Genomic DNA, 19,786 nt, shown 5'->3' with positions numbered 1-19,786 from the left:
GCGTTATTAGGTAGTAATAGTTGATAATAGTTATTACAGTTCATGATGCAGCCATTACCATCATGTTGCTTTCTTTGTTTCCTCCCATGCATTCCAAAAACTCCGACGTAAGATATCATATACAGTACGCATCCAACCCAACTCAGAAAAAAAAACTGGGGTGTATTTTTGCTTGCCCTTTTTAACTCATCCGTATTCCCCTCAAGACGTTGACATCTTTAGTCTCTCCGCTCCCACCGAATCTTGGCAGGCTCAAGAGGTCGAGAGAATAGGGAAGCGTAGTCTGTGGCGACAATGTTGTTGCTGCCGTCCACGTTGCTCAGCTTGAATATGCGCACCGTCTCGGCAATGATGGTCTGGAGCTGGAGATTGGCAAAGTGCTCGCCAATGCATCGGTGACGGCCGGCACCAAAGGGGAGGTAAGGAGAGGCCGCGCCCTTGCTGACAATACCATAGCCATAGTCGATCTTCTCTTCCTCCTCGTCATTTCGGGCCATCAGGGGAGCGTTGGGAGAGCCAGGCAGCCAGCGGTAAGGATCCCACTTATCAGGGTTGGGGAAGTAGGTAGGGTCAGAGCCACTGACGCCAGGAGCAGCGAGAAGAACGTGAGAAGTGGGGACGACATATTTGGTACCGGGGACGGGCATCGGCTGCTTGACCTTGCGCATGATGGAGTGGATAGGGGCGTTCAGGCGGAGAGTCTCCTTGACGATAGCTTGGTTCAGGGGCAGCTTGGCGAAATCCTCGTACTGGAGGGGAGGCAGATCGGCGCCCAGGGCCTTGACTTGCTCCTGGTAGAGGTCTTCGACAACCTGGGGGTACTGAGCAAGACGGAGCATGATCCAAGAGCTGGTGGAGGACGAAGAGTGCTGGCCAGCCATGAGAAGGGCAATCATCATGTGGGCAATCTCGTGGTCAGGAACAGGGTTGCCGTTCTTGTAGGCCGACTTCATGAGGTGCTTCAGCATATCCAGCTCCTTGTCATCTTCACCCAGCGCTCGTCGTTCCTTGATGGTATCCATGTAGATCTTGGCAACGGTGCGCTGAGCGTGATCACGCTTGCGGTTCCAGGGGAGAGGAGCCCAGTGGAGCACAAAGTTGATGGAGGTGAAGCCCATGTCAAGGTCGTGGTACAAATCGGCCAGTGACTCGTCAAACTTGCTGCGGATGAGGCTGCCCTGGAGGGCGTGGGAGGCAGTGAAAATTGTGATCTCGGCCATCTTCTTGGGGATATCGACAATTCCAGACTTGCCCTTGAAGGCAGGGTCGCGCTTGAAGTATGATGTAACCTCGTGGGAGATGATGGGAACGTAGCTTTTGAACGCTTCGGTCGTAAGAGCAATTTTCATGAACTTGAGTATCGTGTTAGCGCCCAATCCAGAGTGTCATTTTTACTGCACAGCTATGCGCAAGCACAAACTCACCTTCTTCTGCTCCATCAGCTTGGCGTTGGGGCAGTCATAGACGACGTCTCGTCCGAAGACGGGCGTGGTCAAGACACTGTAAATCTCCTCGGCGTTGACATCCTTGAGCTTGCCGTTGAGAATAAAGTCGTTTCCAGCAGGGCCCACGGCCACGGTCGTCTTCTTGCCGAGCAGGACAAAGGTAAACACGTCGCCGTACTGTCAATTGCGCGTGTTAGCCATTGTCCACCAGGTCGACTGTAAAACGGGATGTGTATTTTTGCCCACCTTTGCACGATTGTCGCGGAAGAACTTGGGGGGATCCATGCCGTAGATCACGGTGCTGCCAATAAAGGGGAACCAGTGGAAAACCATGGGCGGGTCGGAGGGGTTCTTGAAGAGCAATTGCTGGACGACATTGAAGAAGACGACGACGGCGAGGAAGCCAGCAACGCCAATGGCGACTTGCGCGCCAACGCTCTGCTCAAAGTAGAGCTGCGCCGTCGGATGGCTGAGGGCATCTTGGAGGATGCCCATCGTTGCGGATAGGTGGCAGACAGGTGAATTGGGAGGTTTGTCGAGATGGAGAGAGAAGAAAAACTGGTCTGCCGCGCTGGAGCGAAAGAAGGGAAGACGGAGAGAGAGACTGCCGGCCCCGCGTCCTTTTTATCAACAAGAAGCAAAAGACTCAATCTGAAAGAAAAAGAAAGGAGAGAGACAAAGAGAGACAGAGGAAATGCAGCTACGGCACCACCAGTGGTTCGATAAGTCAGCCCAAAACGAGCCTTAATCTGTGGCCCTTTGGCTCTATCAAGACTGGCTCAAATTGGCATCTTTTTTGTTCTTTTTTTTGCTGCCAAAGAGGCCAGATCCAGGGGGGGAAAGAGACGAGCCCCACTTGAGGTGCGCTGCCCCACGAGGCAAGTGTGGGAGATCAGCCAATCAGAGCGCGCGTGATGGCAGGTTATAAACGCACGGAAAGCGCAGACCGCCTTGGGAAACGGGAAATCGGTGGGGCTCGTATTCGGATCTGTGCGCGATTGTGTTGCATTTTCGTTTTTATACGTGTAATTTCTGCTGCAGCTGCTTTTGCGTTCCATGGCCTGCTCGATGTGGCGGATTGCGGGCGAATGCGAATACGTTTGTGTCTTTTCTCAAAGCCGAATGACAACACCAAGTAAGAAGCATGGCAAATACACGTATAGACACGCAATTTCCGTGCAATCAAACAAATTCAATTGGCTCCTATCTATTTCCTTGTCAAGACATCCGGCTGTTGGAGGAGAAGAAGAAACAAATTATTGCAGCAGGTGGTCTGATGCCACCTCACAACCTCCACAGTATCGAACAATCTCCCAGATCTAGCAATGACCAACGGCAAAGACTCGATGAGAGATGCATTAGCACATGCCTGTTGCAGAATGCACCAGTTCGTGATTGGAAGTAACCCGTAGAAATAGTATTGAATGACATGTTATCGAGAAGAGAAGTGAGTATCTGCCGAGCTGCATCACCGTAACGACGAGCACTCAAAATGGAGACCCCGATCGCAGCCCATATCTAAGTCATCATCCGTTAGATGCAGATAGATACATGCATAAACGCATATCTGCGTACATGACAGCAACGAAAAGAAGAGGCTGAGAGAAACGCGAAAAAGAAAAAAAAAGGAAATCCAAGCAAAGCCCAAGCAAAGCAAAGCAAACGCTGCCCTAGTGTCTTCCGTCCGCAATCTGTGAACCAGTCCATGTCCAAATCAGGTCCTTTGTCAAACGCCAATACCCTTCCAGTCGTCCTTTGCCTAAAAAGGGGGGGAATAAAAGCCAGCTGCTAAATAAAGAACATCGTGTATGTGGTATCTGTGTATGCTGCCATATCGGTTCAAACTTCAAGGTATCTCTGCATCACTCAAGAATCACCGAAAGATGAGTTAAATGTAACAATAGCCGTCGACGCATTTACGCTTGAGCGACAATGCTTCTTCCTACGGCGCCCCATCTGAAACGTCTCAGGCCGCTGCCGGACGAGCGAATCACGTCGCGGCTGGAAGAAGCAGTCTCGTTGACGCTGCTGACGCTCACTGCTAAGCCTTCCTGGCGGCCGACTTCACGCCCGATAACATAGCCAGCTCCAAAGCCAACTACGGATACGAGCACGACAACTCCGGCACTGACAACCCAGGTGAGGAGAGTTGGAGAAATGAGGGTCTCCTCCGCAACAACGGCTGTAGCTGCCGTTTTCTTCTTCTTTATCGCTCGAGGGTTTCGGGCTGTTGATACAACCCGCTTTGTCTTCTCCGAGGGTGCGCGAGACCGCGAGGATGACCTAGCAGGAGAAGCCTGTCCTTGTTTGGCTTGAGCCGCTGCCTCTGATGCCGGGGTCGGTTCAGGTTTCTCGGATCCCTCCGACAGGTCCTTTTCGGGAACGAAGCGGAGCTCCATGGGCTGGCTGCTGGGACCGACTCCGGACTGTGCAGCTCGCTGCGCCTCGGTTTCCTCTTTACTCTTAGGCAGGCCTCTAGCTGCAGCTGCGCATGACAGGAGAGTGGTCAGGGACGCACGGAGGGCTGCGTCGTTGTCTTCGCGAACTGATGGCGACATGAAGCTCGGCCCACGTTGAACTCTCGTATGCGAGCGCTGCGAGAAGGACGGTCGTGTAAAGTCGCCGTGGGGATGTGGGGACATGGCCGCATTTGACGAGTAACTTCTCTGGTGTGATGGGGGATGCGAGAATGCATTTGGTTGTGGCCGAAAGGCGGTTTGGTTTTGCGCTCCCCCTAGAGCCGTGCCTTCATCTCCGTCAGACTCCCCGTCAGAATCCTCCATATCCTCTTCTGGCGACGGCTGCATGTTCTCGGTCGAGCTGGAGAGGACGTGGTCCTCTTCGCTGTCGCTTTCATCATATTCATCCTGGCTGCTCGTCCCCGTAATCGGAATGGTGGTCTGTACACGTGGAACAGATCTCGCTGATGCCTGCACTCGCCGGCGACGGCTGTAAGAGTTTCCAACTCGCAAGCCAGTTGTGACTATTTCATCGCCGATGCTGGAGAGCGACGAGGACGATGGCTGCGACGCAACCTCGACCCAAGAATCGGTGTTTCCTGCTGCAGTTAGCGGACATGGACCACGGTCGTCGAGGGATGTCACTGGCGATGACGAACCATCATAGCGTCGTTGGTGAAGACTGGCGCTCGGGATCACGTTTGGCATACTGATGGATCGCTGCCCGCTGGGGCCCGCCTGCTCATCAAATGGCGGCTGATGAGCCATCGTTTCGGTTTTTGCAAAAGTTTAGAATATCAGCAACCAAAAGTCGCCAGGCCGACGATGTTGTTTGTCCTCAACACGCTGGCGATAGGTCCTATTCCCCGTAGTCCTGCACTCCTTATCGGTGACCGCGACCCACCCGATCGCAACTCAGCCAGCAGATCGCACGCGCAAGCTCTCTTGACCACGATGCCGTTACAAATATCGAGGGGCGGTGATGATTTCACAGATGGGTAAAGAAGTCGCAAATCCCGTCCAAAAAAAAACGGGCGATGGAAATGAGGAAAGATGGCCAGAATCGAAGATGGAGAGCGTTCTGTTGAGAGGTTGGGCCGAGCTGTCTCGCTAGATGATGGCCTGTCTGGACTAGAGGCTGCTGCATGACGATAAACGACGGGCAGTCAGCAGTACTGGTACTTTGGTCAGAACTGCAGGGGACAGTGCGTGGGAGCATCACGCGCTGGCCAATTGCGTCACTACCCAGGTACCGCAAATGACGAGATCTGGGGGAACATGGATGAGAGCGGTGTTATGTAATCTAGCGAAGAAGACGAAGACGGCCGAGACAGGTTGAGCAGGTGAATAAGATCAATGAATCACGATTACAGGTCGATTCCTAAGCGGAATTACCTTTTTGCTTGGAATATCATTACTCTTGCTAAGTACTAACAGACATGCCAGGGGGGGAGAACAGAACAGGCAAAATACGGAAGTTGGCACTACTCGAGATGAAGCGGAATTACCCAACAAGTTTCCTACTCGCATAATAGTTTACAGAGAATAAACCCGCCCAATTAACAGTGTAGACCTGTAAATCCCTTGCGGCAGTATTCAATCACCAATCAAGACACCAAACCCAGATGATCAATGGCTCCGGCAATGATGCCAGAAACATATACTCAAGAGACGACAGTGTCGCGCGCACGGTACGTCAAAGCCCAGCATTTCCCCAACCGGGCGGTGTGCATGACCCCGGCAAAGTACCGCTACCTCCCTCACGCGGAGACATTCCCCCAAAAACTTACAAGGCTCTCTCTCTCTTTGCTCAGCAGCTGGAGCCTTTTAGCTGTAACTTGTAAGCCCAGCCCAGGTCATGAGCACAGGGCGGGGGCTTTGCCTAAACCAGCCAGAGCCCGCATGAGCATCCCAAGACGTAATGGATGTCCTCCCTTGCAACTTTGGGGGTTCACAGTCTCCCGACTTGTCGTATCACTTTTGAAACAACAAAAACACTGACATCTAGATACGAATGCGACTGCGCGTATTCTGATCTGGTCGCCTGCTAGGACATCTAGGTTCTCGCTCCGGTGCATGCTGTACTTTGCTCTTCCGCCTCGAGATAGGAACGAACGCTGATCCGCCACGGCACAGTCAGACGAGACAGCTTCGTTACTACCGCTTGCTTTGCTTGTTCTGCCTGCAAACAGCCACTGTGCGCAGACTGTCCAATCACCTGCATCGGATCGGCTCGCCTCTCCCTTGATAGCAAACGACCAGGTGTGGCATGTGTCAAATCCAGGGAGAGCAATGGCGTTTGTCACACGGTGACGAGCGCGCCACCGGATTTGCTCAGCCTTGTCGCATCAAGGTGATAGGTCATCTGCTATCCTAGAACATGAGCCAATCGCAACTGGATGCCGAATCATCATTCGGCATGTCTGCATCTCACAGGCGGAATAAAAAGAGCGCATATCAAGTTAAATTAATCGGAAAGACATTTGTATTGTTATACTCGGGCTCTACAGAGTTACATCATGTCTAGTAAAAGGGCAAAAGAAATTTGAAAAAACTTTTCCGTAGCAAACGCCTATTTTTACAATGCAATGCAAAGGTCGTGGGCGGAGACTTCCCCGTCTCTTGGAGCGAGAATTATATCGGTGTACATCGGAGGGTTTTACCTTGTAAACGAGTTAAGCAAAGGTTGGTCTCGTACGAGTCCTCAAGTGCAGCCCACGTATCAAGAATTTGCATTTGCAAAAAAAGCCCCCAGGTCCCTCAGAAGTATTCGCAGCCATCAAAGTTGGTTCTTTCGTCTACATGCCCCATCGTGGCCGTCAACGAAATGAATCAAGATTAAGCCCTCAAATCCCTCGGAAGCCCACTGGTTTGTGTGTGTACAAGGCGCCGATGGTGGAACCATCATTGCCGCCGACGTCAAAAAGCCCAACTATGCCATCTTCACCATGCTTCTCGTGAGAAGCAAGGCGATGAGCCCACAGATTACCAAGTGCCAGAGCCCCCAGCGTTCATCTGCACTCTATTACCAAAGAGCGTTGCCCAAAGCCCACTGAATCTCAAAAAGCCAACGTAGATTATAACCGAAACCGCAAATACCCACAGCCCGCCATATATATTAAACCCCCATGTCGGACAAAGCCTTCTTAGTCGAAGGAGATCTTGGTGCCAGCGGGCTTGGTGCGGTTCACAGCACTAAAGTTGCCGCCACGACCACCGCCGAAACCACCGCGGCCACCGCGGCCACCGCGACCGCCTCCACGGGGACCTCCACGGCCACCACCGAAGCCGCCACGACCGCCAGCACCGCCCTGAGGACGAGGGCTTGAGAAGTCAAGTCGCAGGCTGCGGGCAAATCTGCCGTGGCCAATAGTAGCACCGTTCTTGGCGTCGAGGGCAGCCTTGGCATCCTCAACGGAGCCGAAGGAGACATAACCAAAGCCCTTCAGGTTACCACTCTCACTATAGAAAGGATATGTCAGCATGGTAAAGGTAACAAGTGAGACAGACTCTTTAAAGCCATAGAACTTACGGGTCAGTGGGCAGTCGAACACTGGTGACAGCGGCGACTTCGTTGAAGAACTGGGTAACGGTATCCTGATCGGTGTCGAAGGGCAGGTTGCCGACGAACAGGGTGTCGCTCTCGGTGCTGAGGGTGTCACCGTGCTTCTTAGCACGGTCGGCAGCGCGGCCCTGGGGGTCGGAACCTTCAGGGCGGGCGTTGGCGTAGTCGAGGTTGATGTTACGGCCGCCAACATCCTGGCCCTGCATGGCCTCGTAGGCAACTTGAGCAGACTCAGCATCCTTGAAGTCGACATAGCCAAAGCCACGGCTGCGGCCAGTGCCCTTCTCGGTAACAACACGAGCACTAACAAGGCCATCGAAAGACTGGAATGCCTGGTAGAGGGCATCGTCATCAACGCTCCAGGCCAAGCTGCCGGCAAAGAGTGTAGGGGCAGCGTTGCTGTCGACCTTGGTCTTCTTGGCAGAGGTATCGATCTCCTCATCGGCCTTGCGCTTCTTGGAAGGCTCAGCCTTCTTTTCCTCTTCCTCGTCGTCGGAAGAGTCGTCAGAGTCCTCCTCAGAGTCATCGCTGTCATCAGACTTGGACGCCTAAGAGAGAGCAAGAAAGTTAGTCAAAGTTCGGGCCAATTGAGCGAGTGTATAGTAACTAACCTTGGCAGCAGGCTTCTCATCGGAGTCGGACTCGGACTCAGAGTCCTCAGACTCCTCAGCCTTGGCCTTGCCGTTCACGGCAGGCTTCTTGGTCTCCTCCTCATCGGACTCAGAGTCATCAGACTCGGACTCGGACTCGGACTCGGACTCAGACTCCTCCTTCTTGGCAGGCTTCTTGGCCTCCTTCTTGGTGGGCTTCTTGGTGGTCTCCTCCTCAGACTCGGATTCAGACTCAGACTCGCTCTCGCTGGCAGAGTCAGAGTCCTCCTCCTCCTCAGAAGACTCGTCAGAGGATTCGGGCTCCTTCTTCTTGGACTTCTTGGAGGGCTCCTCCTTGGCAACCTTCTTGGAAGTGGCAGCCTTGGCAGCGACGGCCTTGACAGGCTCAGCGGCGACAGCCTTCTTGGACTCCTTGACCTTGGTGGACTTGGCCATTGTGAAAGAGTATTAGATTGATTGGAAGAAAAAGAATTGATAAGAGGGGTATAAGGAAGAGATGGCGACACAAGAATGAAAATTTTCTTGTCTCAAAAGGTGGATGTGGGAGAGAAAGAAAGTCAAGCAGCAGCAGCGTCGCAAGCTTTTAAACCTTTGGGTGGTTGGGGCCTTTGCGCGCCGCACCCAACTTTTTTTTTTTCAGAATTTTTTCTTCCTGTCCGGCAGAATAGTGGGCTTCCCAAAGGCGGTGGGTTGGAACGGCATAGCTCGTCATTGGCCTACCCCACACGCGCACCTGCAGCCTGTGGCTAGAAGTTGTTGCCTGAGGCAAGCAGCGAAAGGCTAATCGCATAGCGGACCTTGAGTGAGGCAGGCATTCCAAAGGTGCTCAAGCATCAGGAGATTATTCGAGCTTCCGTTGCCTCAGCCCTCGACCCATTCGGCCTCGCCCCCAGCCGTATCCCTTTCGAAACTTCAAATCCCAGCCGCCTCTGCAACATGCCGACACCGGAATCCGAGCTCTTCAAGAGCCAGAAGCCCACGGTGGCCCCCACATTCAACGGCGTCGACTTTGACGATACCAAGGCTTTCAAGGCTGCCGAGGATGCCATCATCCGGGAACAATGGGTTGGCGCCATGATGACTCGCATCGTCGGCGAGGAATTGGGCAAGTGCTACGTCCGGGAGGGAGTCAACCACTTGGAGAACTGCGGCCATTTGAGAGGTGAGTTTGGGGAAGCGCGCAGGGCGGATTCCAATGTCCGTATTCCTGGGAGAAATTGCAAAAAATACTCATTGCTTAAAATTACAGAAAAATACCTGCAATTGCTGGGGGCGAACAAAGTCAAGGGAACCAAGTTTATCCAACAAAACTACTTGGAGAAGAAGGACCAAGACTTTGATTTGGAGCGCAAGGTGCACACAAGCGACAAGGTTGCCAAGCTGAACCAGGGACGATTCTCATGAGTCCGATGAAACCAAGTTGTTGAAACATGTGTCATAGTATTTTTGAATTTTTGGGCGGCCGAATCAATCGGCGGAGGGCTTGTCTGGGATGGAGTAGAGCCATGGTTTGTTAGAACCACAGCCATGATATTGAGCGTAGAGGCTGAACGCTCTGCCAGTGTATATATCAGGAAGCAACGGAATTAAATTTGAAGAAAAAGTAAACTATAGAAAACCACCAATGCTCAATTCACTCCAAACGGCCATCATTTCGTCAAAGATGCACAGTTTAAAAGGATGAGGCTGAGAGCACTCCAGAGCTTCTGCGGTTAATCGATCCCATTGGCCACCCCCACCAAGCCAAACGCACACCCAAAATTTCTCCAACCACCAATAGAGCCTCGCCTCACCAAGAGACAAACCTCACCTCATATAGAAACCCACCCGCCCTCACAATGATCTGCACCCGGTGCCTGCGCGCCACCGTCGTGCGCCGCCAATTGCCCTTCTCACGACAATTTTCATCGTCGCTGCGCTTCTACTCGGCCGAACCGCAGCTGTCAACGCCCGTCGTCGACGCCGGCGAAGCACCAAAGCCCACGCCCACTTCAAGATCCATCTGCCCAGAGGGAACAGTGCTCAACGGGCTCAACTACACAAAGGGCGGGCAAGACCCCGTCGCCTTGAAGGATGAGGACTACCCAGAGTGGCTATGGTCATGCCTAGACGTCATGAAGAAGGCCGATGCCGAAGATGACAACCTCGGCGACGAGTTCTGTACGACGTTACCACCTCCCAAACACAAAAGCAAAGAGAGAAACCCGTGGCTAATATGAAGTTTGATCTTCTCTTCTCCTAGCAAAATCCAAGAAACAGCGAAAACTCGCCGCCAAGCGCCAAAAGGCCCTCGAGGCCAAACTCCTCGCCGAGGGCAACCTCGAGGCCCTCGCGCCCAAGGTGCCGCTGCAGCAGCAGTCCATCAACCTGCCCGGCGAGAAGAACGGCAGCGTCCTCGACAACATTGCCGCGGCGGACAAGCGGGAGGAGCTGCGCAAGGCGATGCGCAAGGAGAGGAGGGCCACGATCAAGGAGTCCAACTACTTGAAGTCGATGTAAAAAAAAAAAAAGAGATGAGGAGAAAAAAATTGTATCAACAGGAAAAAGCGAGGGTTGGTTATATAGACACTTTGTACAATACACAACAAACGAAGAATTTTCAAAGACGAGGGCCTAACACCGAAAAAGGGTTTGACGGGGTTCTGTTCATAAAAAGCCTGGCTTGGTCTGCCCATGCTTTCTTCGCAGAAAGATAGTGGTTTCTTTCCATGGGCTATGATCAAGAATGTATGTCTCACAAATACAAGTCTCACAAACACGGGACAAGTTCTGTATGAAAAGTATATATAAAAGCGTGTGTATATATAGATTGGGGGTACTTCCGCACTGGTATTCCATATCATTCTTCACTAGTCACAAGATAAATCTCCGGAAAATCAAACTGATATCATCATCTATTGGCCTAATTCAACACGCTCAAATCAAGCGGAACGCTGCTCCCTCTGCCTGCCCTATATCTCCTTACACCACCCACAAAATCCCGAGGCTTCGGGAAAACGCTGTCATCCTTGAATAGCCATCTCTTATCGTCGATATAAATCCGCGTACCGCCTTGGCTCGGTGATGGCGAGTGGTTGGACGTCTTGGACGGCAGGCTCACTGACGAGCCGCCACCGTTCGCAGTCAAGGTAAATGTGCTGGGATCAAGCATGGTATGGCGAAGAGATGATCCCCTGGCTCGAGGTACAGAGGGGCCATTGGAAGAGGGCGGAGCTGGAGCCGAGACTGGTGGAGCTGGCGGTGCCAGAGGAGGAGAAGGAGCTGCTCCAGGAGGAGCCGGAGGTGGTGGCGGCGGTTGAGCCCGAGGAGTCGACGATGGCGAGGGTAGTGGAGGTGCGAATGAGGGTGGAGGAGGCGGTGGTGCTCCGGGCAGTACAGGTGCCGAGGTTGCTGGAGGAGGAGGCGGAGGAGGAGGGAGCGCAAATGGAGCCGGTGCTGCGGATGCTGGCGGCGGCGGAGGAGGAGGGGGGGCAGCTGCGGGAACTGGGGCAGCTGAAGCTGGGGCCAGCGGAGGGGGAGCTGGAGGCGGCGTGGCTCTGGACGAAGGCTTCCGAGATGTTGGGAGCGGCGGCGGCTTCTTTCCGATCGGCGGCGGCGGTCCCTTGGCCTTCTTCAAGGCTGGGACGCCAGGAGGGGGTATGGGAGGTCCTCGTCCAGGAAGTCCAGGGATAGCTGGCGCAGCATCGGCCGGCGGTGCTGGCGGTTTCGGGGCGGCAAAGGTCGGGACATGGGGCGCCGAATGCGATGGCGCTTTCTCCGTATCCGAGGCAAACGAGGCATCCGCGCCGGCTCCCGTATCAATGTTTCCTCCTCGCTTCTTCAGCTTCGGTATGCCGCCGGCAAACAGACCCGCCAGCTGCGGCGCCGAGTCGGCTGGGCCAGAGTTTTGCTCGCTGTTGCTTCGCGCTCGATTTCCTGGGACGGGCGGCGCCAGGCCAGGGATGGGAGGGGCGCCGCCTGGGGCACCGCCAACAGCCGGGGCCGAGCGATCGTTGGTAGCGGTCTTTTTAAGGGATTTCCCCTTGCTGATGTCGGCAAGTAGAGAATTCTGAGGGATAGAAGGCGCTGAGCCAAGGCTTGGGATGGGAGGCGCTGAACCAAGGCCCGGGATAGAAGGCGCCGAACCAAGGCCAGGGATAGGAGGGGCGCCGCCTATGGCAGGGCCTGATGAAGAGGATGTCTTGCCAACAACTGGGGCCGAGCGATCGTTGGTGACGGCCTTTTTAAGAGATCTGCCCTTGTTGATGTCGGCAAGCAGAGCGTTCTGGGAACAGGTCAGCTACAACGATTTCACCCTGCATCTCCGTTCGTGGGAATAACGCACTCGGCCTCCTGAACTTGGCGGTGGACGACCTGGAAGTCCTCCTGGAGGGGGAGGAGGGGGAGGAGGGATTCCAGCCCCGGGCAACGGAGGCGGCGGCGGCGGCGGAGGAGGCGGCATGGCAGCTTGCGAGGAGCAAGAGTTGAGATATCGACAGTTTCGTCCAGTTGGAGTCTCGGGTTGTCGCTGCGCTGGGAGGCTGGGAGAGGCGGCTCAGGGTCTCATGCACGGCGCAAGACTCGGGAGGACGGTCGTGCAGCTGGATCAAGACCCCGAAATGCGGGTATCCAAGAGGAATCGCAGGCGAATTGCACAGGTCGGATAATGGCGAGGGCGTTGTGGCAGAGGCAGAGGCAGAGGCAGAGAGGCAGAGGCTGGTCTCTGGCAGCCTGGACGTTTCGTCATCAGGCTTACGAAGGTGCAGCAGACGGAGGTCGAGGAGAACCAATCGGGGCCCCACTTTTGGCAAAGCCTCACGACCTGACAGGCCTGGGATGGGCTGGGATTGATTTGGAACCAGAATGTTCTACTGTATTGGGGAGCGAAGAGGTTGAAGAAAGAGGAAATACAGGCCACGATATGGGATGGTAGACGGAAGGGATTGGCATAATAATTTTCCTTTGTTTTTTCGTCTCTTTTGTTTGTTTTGTTTCATGTGATTGCAGTCGCACAAACTCGTCATTCAGCGCTTCATCTCGGCTCCTTGTTCGCCCACTGCGCTGTACCTTGCTGTAATACTGCGCCCGCCAAAGTGTGGAGCCAATCACAGCCTTGCATGCGATGATTTTGTGCCAAAACTCCAACCTCCAACACCTCGCCTCGACTTTTCCGCCTTGCCGCCCGTTGCCCTCGCTTTCTCCATAGCGACTCTGGTCTGGCCAAGCTGCAAAGCCGAGTTTGCAGCACGACGACGCAGAAGTCACTCGCGGCGCTCTGCATTGGCAATTGGCCAACTTCATCTTCTTTATCTGCCAATTATATCGCGTTCCCTCACTCAGCCAATATGCGGCGAGCAAACTCTCGGCAGGTTGGCTTTATATGCCATTCTTGTGCGTCATTGCCGGCGCAGGCATCAAGACAGCCCTTCCCTAGCCGGATACTATCATCGGCTCCCCGCCAGATTGCTCAGGGCTCAGTCTGGAGATCAACACCGGCCAGATGGGCCACCTCTGTCTCAGCCTCAAGGGCAGATGCCGAAGCGGACGCAGAAGCAAATGAAAAGGCCCTGCCAGCCTCAACGCCGCGGCCACTGACAGATGCATCGCAATTGGCCAACGTAGCGGAGGATAGCTGTAGCAAGTTCCTCTCGGTCGACGGCATCCCGGCGAAACAGCTGACTGCGGCTGCACTGCAGTCGTGTCTACGGGCCGCGTCGGCGCTCCATCCCCAACTGAAGCGGGCAGAGGCGCAGTTCAAGGCTTCGGCCTCGAAGTTGGTGTCTCTGGGAGCTGAGCGGACGGGTGCGAGAGTCCCCATAGATGCCAAGTTGGTAGATGCAACCAGCCGGATCTCTCACGCGGCATATACCATCATCTCGAACCCGAATGTCGAGATGACGCCGGAGTTCCTAGAGCTCTACGTCGCCATTCAATCACAGCTCGGCCAGCCAGAGTCATTGCCCGCCGTCTTTGAACTCTACGCAACGAAGCCCAAGCCCGTCGTCAAAAACGGTCAGATTGCGTATCTGAAGCAAAACCCCAATGCGGCTTCTCGAGCTATAGAGCCCGCCGTTGCCGATATGGCTTTACAGGCTGCAATCGATGCCAAGAATCTGGATTCAGCCCTCGGCATCATCGAGGCTTCATATTCTCTCCCGGCTTTCAAGCGTCAGAAGCTGATCAAGCACGGTACCGCCCCCGCCTTCGGTCTCGCCACCCTCCCATTTGGCATCTTTGGACTATCAACAGCCTACGCTTCGTATTGGCAAAACACCATGGACATAAGCACTGCTACGGGAATTGGTGTGGCCGGCATCTCGGGATACTTTCTCGTGATTGGATCTTTGGGCATGATTGCCAAGCTGAGCCACAAGGACCAGATGAAGCGAGTGACCTGGACCCCCGGAACTCCGCTACGGTATCGATGGCTGAGAGAGGAGGAGAGAGCGGCTCTAGACAAGGTGGCATGTGCATGGGGCTTCAAGGAGCCCTGGAGACACGGAGAGGAAATGGGCCCAGAGTGGGAAGGGCTCAAGGAGTATATGGGATACCGACAGATGCTGCTTGACCGAGTCGAGTTCATGGAGGGTATGAGTTGAGCGAACCATGACGGGGTTATTGTGGGTTCCTCTTGATGGGATTTGAAGACTAAAAGGAATGTATAATAAAACCTCGATTACAGAGTGTCAAGGATTGGCAGCTTTGGATTCGTCTTTGGGCATACACGTATCACACGGGGTATGTCGGGGTATGTCTTTGTAAATAGCAGAACAAATAACAACCTCCCAACATGTCCATCTGGAGAATACGATACTACCCTATCTCTCTCAAGTACCGCAGCGGCCAACCGTCATCTCTGCCGGAATGCCGTGAACCCCCTTTTTAGCGATAGGGCTCACTCATCAACGCCGCCTTTCCAGATTCATCAGCCTGCATGCCGAATTGGTCACGCAGGTTCGAGAACGTCGACGGCTGCATGCCCAATCTGGAGGCTTACCCACAGTCATGGGTCCATGATATCCTTGGGACCCAGAAGTCGGCAAGACAAGCTTTGGCCAAGCAGTTGCCTGTTTTCTAGTAGTGCATTGATGATGCTCCGTCTCGTTTATAACGACGTTCGCGGGAAGACGCTTTGCTTGGGACAAATACTTGTACATGGGCGTTGCACACGCTACGGCGAGATGCGAAATACCAAGCCATCTCAACACGGAGAATACGGGGTACACAAATACTAATAGCCAATTCATCCAGTGAGCCCAGACATGCGCCCTCGGAGCGGTAATGGTTACCCGGCTGCAAGAACCCCTTGTCGACACACTAACATGCCAAAGAGAAAGAGAAGAGACCCTCCCCCCCCCTTGGGACCGTTTTTCGTCCCCATCAGACGACTCTCTCTTCCAGAGAAGATGGCGTACGGGGCTAGATGAGATGCCCATGGAAGAAAAAAGAAAAGAAGACAGAATAAAAGATGTATCATGTATGGAAGAAACCGCGACTGTTTCAACTCATCCTTCGTCTCGTCTCCCGCGGTCGTGTGACACTGTTATATGGTGCTTACATACCTTAGTAACTCACGCCGCAAATACTTACTTAACCTCGTCTTAGAATAGGTCAACAAGTCCTTCTCCGCATGCCTCTAGCAAGTGATTCCATCCAAGTCCAAACTATTTCATAATCGGGAGCGCCTTGGGGGCCTTAACTAGCACGCCGTTCATGGGCAATTGCCGAAGCAGCGCTCACTCAACTAATGGAACCTCTTTTTGAGAGGCTCTCTTTTAAGATCTTAGCTACCATAGCTATATTTCTCTAGTATTTACTACTATATCTATATTTCTTAAGTAGATGCTACTATATCTATATTTCTCTAGTAACTGCTACTATAATTGAAAATATTTAGTATTTACTACTATGTCTTCATTTACGTGTCATCCGCTTGACGGGATACCAAGCAGTATCTAAACAAGCATGCTACTACTTGTTCTCATTTTTTTTCTTGCCCGTTTATTCTCATTTCCGACAAGGTAAGCTTTGTTGTCTCCCCCTTTTTCTCTTCCTTTTATCGTGCTACTTGTTAAGAGATTGTCGTATGCAAGCAAGCAAACAAACAGCCTGCATGTTCGGTGGCTTCTGACATACATTGAGCCGACATTTGATCCCTTGACACCCAGCTAGCGTTTATGACACATTCCCTCGCCATGCAGTGCCCACCCTCCTCTCATTAACTGGGAATATGTCACTACGGATACATCACTATCAGTCTCTCTCAAGCATCATGTCCACATCCATACAAGTCATCTCTTCCAGTTCATCTCCATTCCCCGTAGTATCCATCCAAAAAATTCCTCCCCAGTGAACCACGCTGCTCGCTTCGCTTGGCCGCCACCGCCATCAAAAAAAAAAGAAGAAGAAGAAGAAAAATAAAGTCCCACATGGATGTTTTTTCTCTTCCTCGGCCAAAGGTGGAACGAGCCCGCCCCGATCCCCAGCTGCACACCATCATGTCAAAGCCTAGGCCGCCGATATATAGTACTGCACCGAACGTACCGTCCCCCCTAGAGCCCACCCACCGAATCATGGCACAGCATGAGGCGAAACCAGAAGGGCAGGAAGAGAAAAAAGGGGACCTTGGGAATAACTCCAAGGGGGCCAGGCCTGGCATGGGTCGGCGCACGCCGGATCAGCGTTTTTTTTTAACTGTCATATTTCTCTTTCTTCTATTGTACAGCTTCATCTTTTGAAACCAGGGATTTAGTAGTAAACACCTGAGTGTCGCCTCTTTTGCCACGGATACATCTCCAGGTCTTTTCTAGTTTCAGCCCAAGCCCCCATCAAGAGTCTCTACTACTAATCACTCTACCGTAACTACGAGGAACAAGCATCCGAGAGTCGTGTGAGGGGGAAAAAAACTGCACCATGTGGCTAAATCCAGGGTTCTTCTCCCAAGAGCAGGGGGGGCCTGCAGACCCCCAAATACCAAAGCAACAAAGGTACATTGCATGGGCTAGGCCTGCACCCCTGGTATCAAGGTTACATGGCGGAGCAGGTACAAACAAGTACCATGCCGGGGCATGCATGGCGCTAGATCTGGAGAGAAGAACAATTTCTGTGGTGTCCGAGGGGGAAGCGTGTTCGTAGTATAAGTGCTATGATGCAAAATATGACTAGACTCGGATTGGTAACGGATAAAACGCTCAATTGTGTAGCTGGTATCTCTTGTAGGTGTTATAGACAAAGGGGAAAGAAAGTGATATGTACAGTATGCAAAATAAAAATGAAGAAAGCCTTGTCCCAAGTTGCGTGTCATCGTAAATCGCCTCCAAAGTCCTATACGAGGCAAATAGGTACTATTGTTTTGTACAAAGCAAAAGGAAAACTGAGAAGAAAGAATCAAAACAGGCAACAAAGAAATTATTGCAATATAAAAGGCAAGTATAAGAAAAGGAGAGAGCCAGTCTCCAACGTTGCAATGCGGAAGCTGTCCCTCAAAGGGAATCAAGTATCAAGTCCGGCATCCAAATATCTCCCATTTTGATAGCACTTGAGCAGGCACTCCGTAGTCGCCAAAATATCGTAACAGATTCCTAATTTTATATCCTTTAATTTTCGTATGAGACTTCATACTTAGTAGTCTTTCTAATAGCGCCATCATTATCGTCCGTCGATCCATGTCTTTGTACTGTTGTGAGGATGAATTCTTCGCTCGTGTCGTCGCTCTGATGGGCAGCCGTGCTGCGGCTGACGCCATCACCGCCCGGTCCGGAATAGGGTTTCCAGCTTTGGCGGCGCGAAGGGGATTGAGAACGAGCATATCCGTATTTGTTAGGGTTCTCCGATCCCAGGCCGCCCGAGGCTCCAGTAGATCCCTTGCTGGTGTTGCCTCCGAAGATCGAGGGGAAGAGGAAGGCCAGGACGATACGGCACATGGGCAAGCAGGCACAGATGATGGCGACATTTTCTTCGATAATGGTCCACAGTGTAGAAGTAATGTCGACTAGACGAATTATTTAGCTTATAAGTTCCGTCAAGAGCAAGAAAGGGGCAGGATAGGGGGCTCACATGTCGTATCAGGGCTGGTTGTCGAGAAGTTGAGAGTCGTGGCACGCAGAATGGATGTAACGGTAACGCTGTAATTGTTAGTAATGCCTCCTGAATGCCAAACTAGAGAGAGAAAACACTCACAAACTACCCAGAGCAAAAACAAACATCAAAGCTCTCTTTTGGTTCACTGGCAGCTTGCTCGCCCAGATGGGCTGCATGGGCAGCGCCAGGATCAAAACGTCAGTGGCAATAGAGTAGCCGGCGTTACTATACCATACTTCTGTCAAACTCAGGCATTTTGGTTCGATGGATTTGTCCCAAGCTCCTGAAATAGGCTGGCACTGGAAGATCGACGTCAAAGTGCTTGCGATGCAATACATGGTGACTATGGCCAGGAGAATGTAGCACGAGATGCGGAACCACCTCTGGACGAAGATTCGCAGATATAAGAGAACAATTGACATTTTCGTCAAGTTGATGGTCAGCTTATAGAAGATTTGTGCAACGTAAAACCACTGTTCCAACAAGCAGATGTGTGAGCATATCTCATGAGGTGAAGCCATATAGAAGAAAAGTGGGTCCAGCGTACCTTGAGCGCCTCGAGTTTGTCGTGATGAATTGACAAGGACGCAATGTGTTTTCCGAACCCGTAATTGCATGAAATCATCATGAATATCTGCACCAAAAGAGTACAAACCTAATGAGAAAGATGTGCGTTAGTATCCCATACCAAGAGGACGCAATGGGCGAGTGGAGGTCCGTACAAAGGACACCGCGATGGTGCCATCGTCCCAACCCAGCCCCGATCTCCTCGAAATACGATTCCAGAACCTGATAAAGACGAAGATGGGCGTGACGACGAAGAATACGATGCTCGGAATTCGGACCAGGTTGGCATGGCTCTGGGCGGTCGCCTCTGGAGTGAGGAACGCCATTGCTCAGCGGCTTCTGGGCGTATATGGAAGGTCCCGGCAGTTGGAAGAGCAACAACACAAGAGCCGACGAGATGAAAGAAAGACGAAGTATCTAAAAGGGAGGGTCGGAGGGGAATAGCCGTCCCTATATCTTTTTCCCCACGATTACCCAGAGAAGTGAGGGAATGCAACAGGACTCAAGCGCCGGCGAACGGGGCCGGCGAGGTACTCGCACGGCAAGGACAGTTTAGCCTTATAAAGAAGCTACCGCTAACAGAGTTTGGCTCTTACGTCTACCTGCTGCATGTCCGAGAAAGAGATTGCACCGGAATGAAAAGCTGCACTTGGATGCTAGAGGCTAGGCGTTTCATCAGCGGCGCCGAGGGACATGAGTGGGCTCCCGAGCTCGATGCCACCAAAAGCGACGGGCCCTGTCAAGCCACGATACACCCCCGGGAGGGAAAAGAGCGAGAGAGAGAAAGAGGCAGACATTTGCTCTTCGCTTGCCAGGGCAAGACGTCGAGCATGGTTTCGGGGGGGTCTGGTATGGACAAAAGTGGGATGGGACGATGGAGAGGCGAGACGCAGTCTTTTACCGGGACAAGGCGGGAGAATCCGCTCATACACCATGCTGCGTCCTAGTCAACACGGACGAGGACAAGTACGAGTACTTGCATGTAAACACAATCTGTCGTTGCTGTGTGCGTGGGTACTGGTGGTAGAATGGCTTGCTTTTAGCGCGGAAGCCCTTCAGGTTTCAAGCGGCTTGAGGGAT

At 52.8% G+C, this 19,786-nt stretch overlaps 8 protein-coding genes across 8 annotated transcripts; 3 read left to right on the top strand and 5 right to left on the bottom strand.

Moving 5' to 3' along the window:
- Positions 1–218: 218 nt before the first annotated feature.
- On the bottom strand, positions 219–1,940 carry Triagg1_374 (uncharacterized protein; the record flags this gene model as incomplete). The annotated part of the gene is made up of 3 exons (XM_062898742.1): positions 219–1,352; positions 1,425–1,622; positions 1,692–1,940. The coding sequence occupies 3 exons, from the start codon at positions 1,938–1,940 to the stop codon at positions 219–221; spliced, it is 1,581 nt and encodes a 526-aa protein (XP_062760724.1).
- Positions 1,941–3,361: 1,421 nt separating this feature from the next.
- On the bottom strand, positions 3,362–4,672 carry Triagg1_373 (uncharacterized protein; the record flags this gene model as incomplete). The annotated part of the gene is made up of 1 exon (XM_062898731.1): positions 3,362–4,672. The coding sequence occupies one exon, from the start codon at positions 4,670–4,672 to the stop codon at positions 3,362–3,364; it is 1,311 nt and encodes a 436-aa protein (XP_062760723.1).
- A 2,378-nt stretch (positions 4,673–7,050) lies between these two features.
- Positions 7,051–8,515, bottom strand: Triagg1_372 (uncharacterized protein; the record flags this gene model as incomplete). Its single annotated transcript, XM_062898720.1, has 3 exons — positions 7,051–7,366; positions 7,437–8,017; positions 8,081–8,515. The coding sequence occupies 3 exons, from the start codon at positions 8,513–8,515 to the stop codon at positions 7,051–7,053; spliced, it is 1,332 nt and encodes a 443-aa protein (XP_062760722.1).
- A 501-nt stretch (positions 8,516–9,016) lies between these two features.
- Triagg1_371 (uncharacterized protein) lies at positions 9,017–9,484 on the top strand (the record flags this gene model as incomplete). The annotated part of the gene is made up of 2 exons (XM_062898709.1): positions 9,017–9,242; positions 9,330–9,484. 2 exons carry the CDS (start codon positions 9,017–9,019, stop codon positions 9,482–9,484), a joined length of 381 nt encoding a protein of 126 aa, XP_062760721.1.
- A 434-nt stretch (positions 9,485–9,918) lies between these two features.
- Positions 9,919–10,579, top strand: Triagg1_370 (uncharacterized protein; the record flags this gene model as incomplete). Its single annotated transcript, XM_062898698.1, has 2 exons — positions 9,919–10,240; positions 10,323–10,579. The coding sequence occupies 2 exons, from the start codon at positions 9,919–9,921 to the stop codon at positions 10,577–10,579; spliced, it is 579 nt and encodes a 192-aa protein (XP_062760720.1).
- Positions 10,580–10,982: 403 nt separating this feature from the next.
- On the bottom strand, positions 10,983–12,521 carry Triagg1_369 (uncharacterized protein; the record flags this gene model as incomplete). The annotated part of the gene is made up of 2 exons (XM_062898687.1): positions 10,983–12,344; positions 12,405–12,521. 2 exons carry the CDS (start codon positions 12,519–12,521, stop codon positions 10,983–10,985), a joined length of 1,479 nt encoding a protein of 492 aa, XP_062760719.1.
- Positions 12,522–13,404: 883 nt separating this feature from the next.
- Positions 13,405–14,658, top strand: Triagg1_367 (uncharacterized protein; the record flags this gene model as incomplete). The annotated part of the gene is made up of 1 exon (XM_062898675.1): positions 13,405–14,658. One exon carries the CDS (start codon positions 13,405–13,407, stop codon positions 14,656–14,658), a length of 1,254 nt encoding a protein of 417 aa, XP_062760717.1.
- Positions 14,659–17,655: 2,997 nt separating this feature from the next.
- On the bottom strand, positions 17,656–19,032 carry Triagg1_366 (uncharacterized protein; the record flags this gene model as incomplete). Its single annotated transcript, XM_062898664.1, has 5 exons — positions 17,656–18,050; positions 18,116–18,183; positions 18,239–18,612; positions 18,687–18,794; positions 18,862–19,032. 5 exons carry the CDS (start codon positions 19,030–19,032, stop codon positions 17,656–17,658), a joined length of 1,116 nt encoding a protein of 371 aa, XP_062760716.1.
- Positions 19,033–19,786: the final 754 nt, after the last annotated feature.

Source organism: Trichoderma aggressivum (genome assembly GCF_033847375.1).
Source record: "Trichoderma aggressivum f. europaeum strain CBS 100526 chromosome Unknown scaffold_001, whole genome shotgun sequence".
NCBI lineage: Eukaryota > Fungi > Ascomycota > Sordariomycetes > Hypocreales > Hypocreaceae > Trichoderma > Trichoderma aggressivum.
The sequence above is the reverse complement of the archived record's forward strand: the minus strand, read 5'-3'. Positions and strand labels throughout refer to the sequence as shown.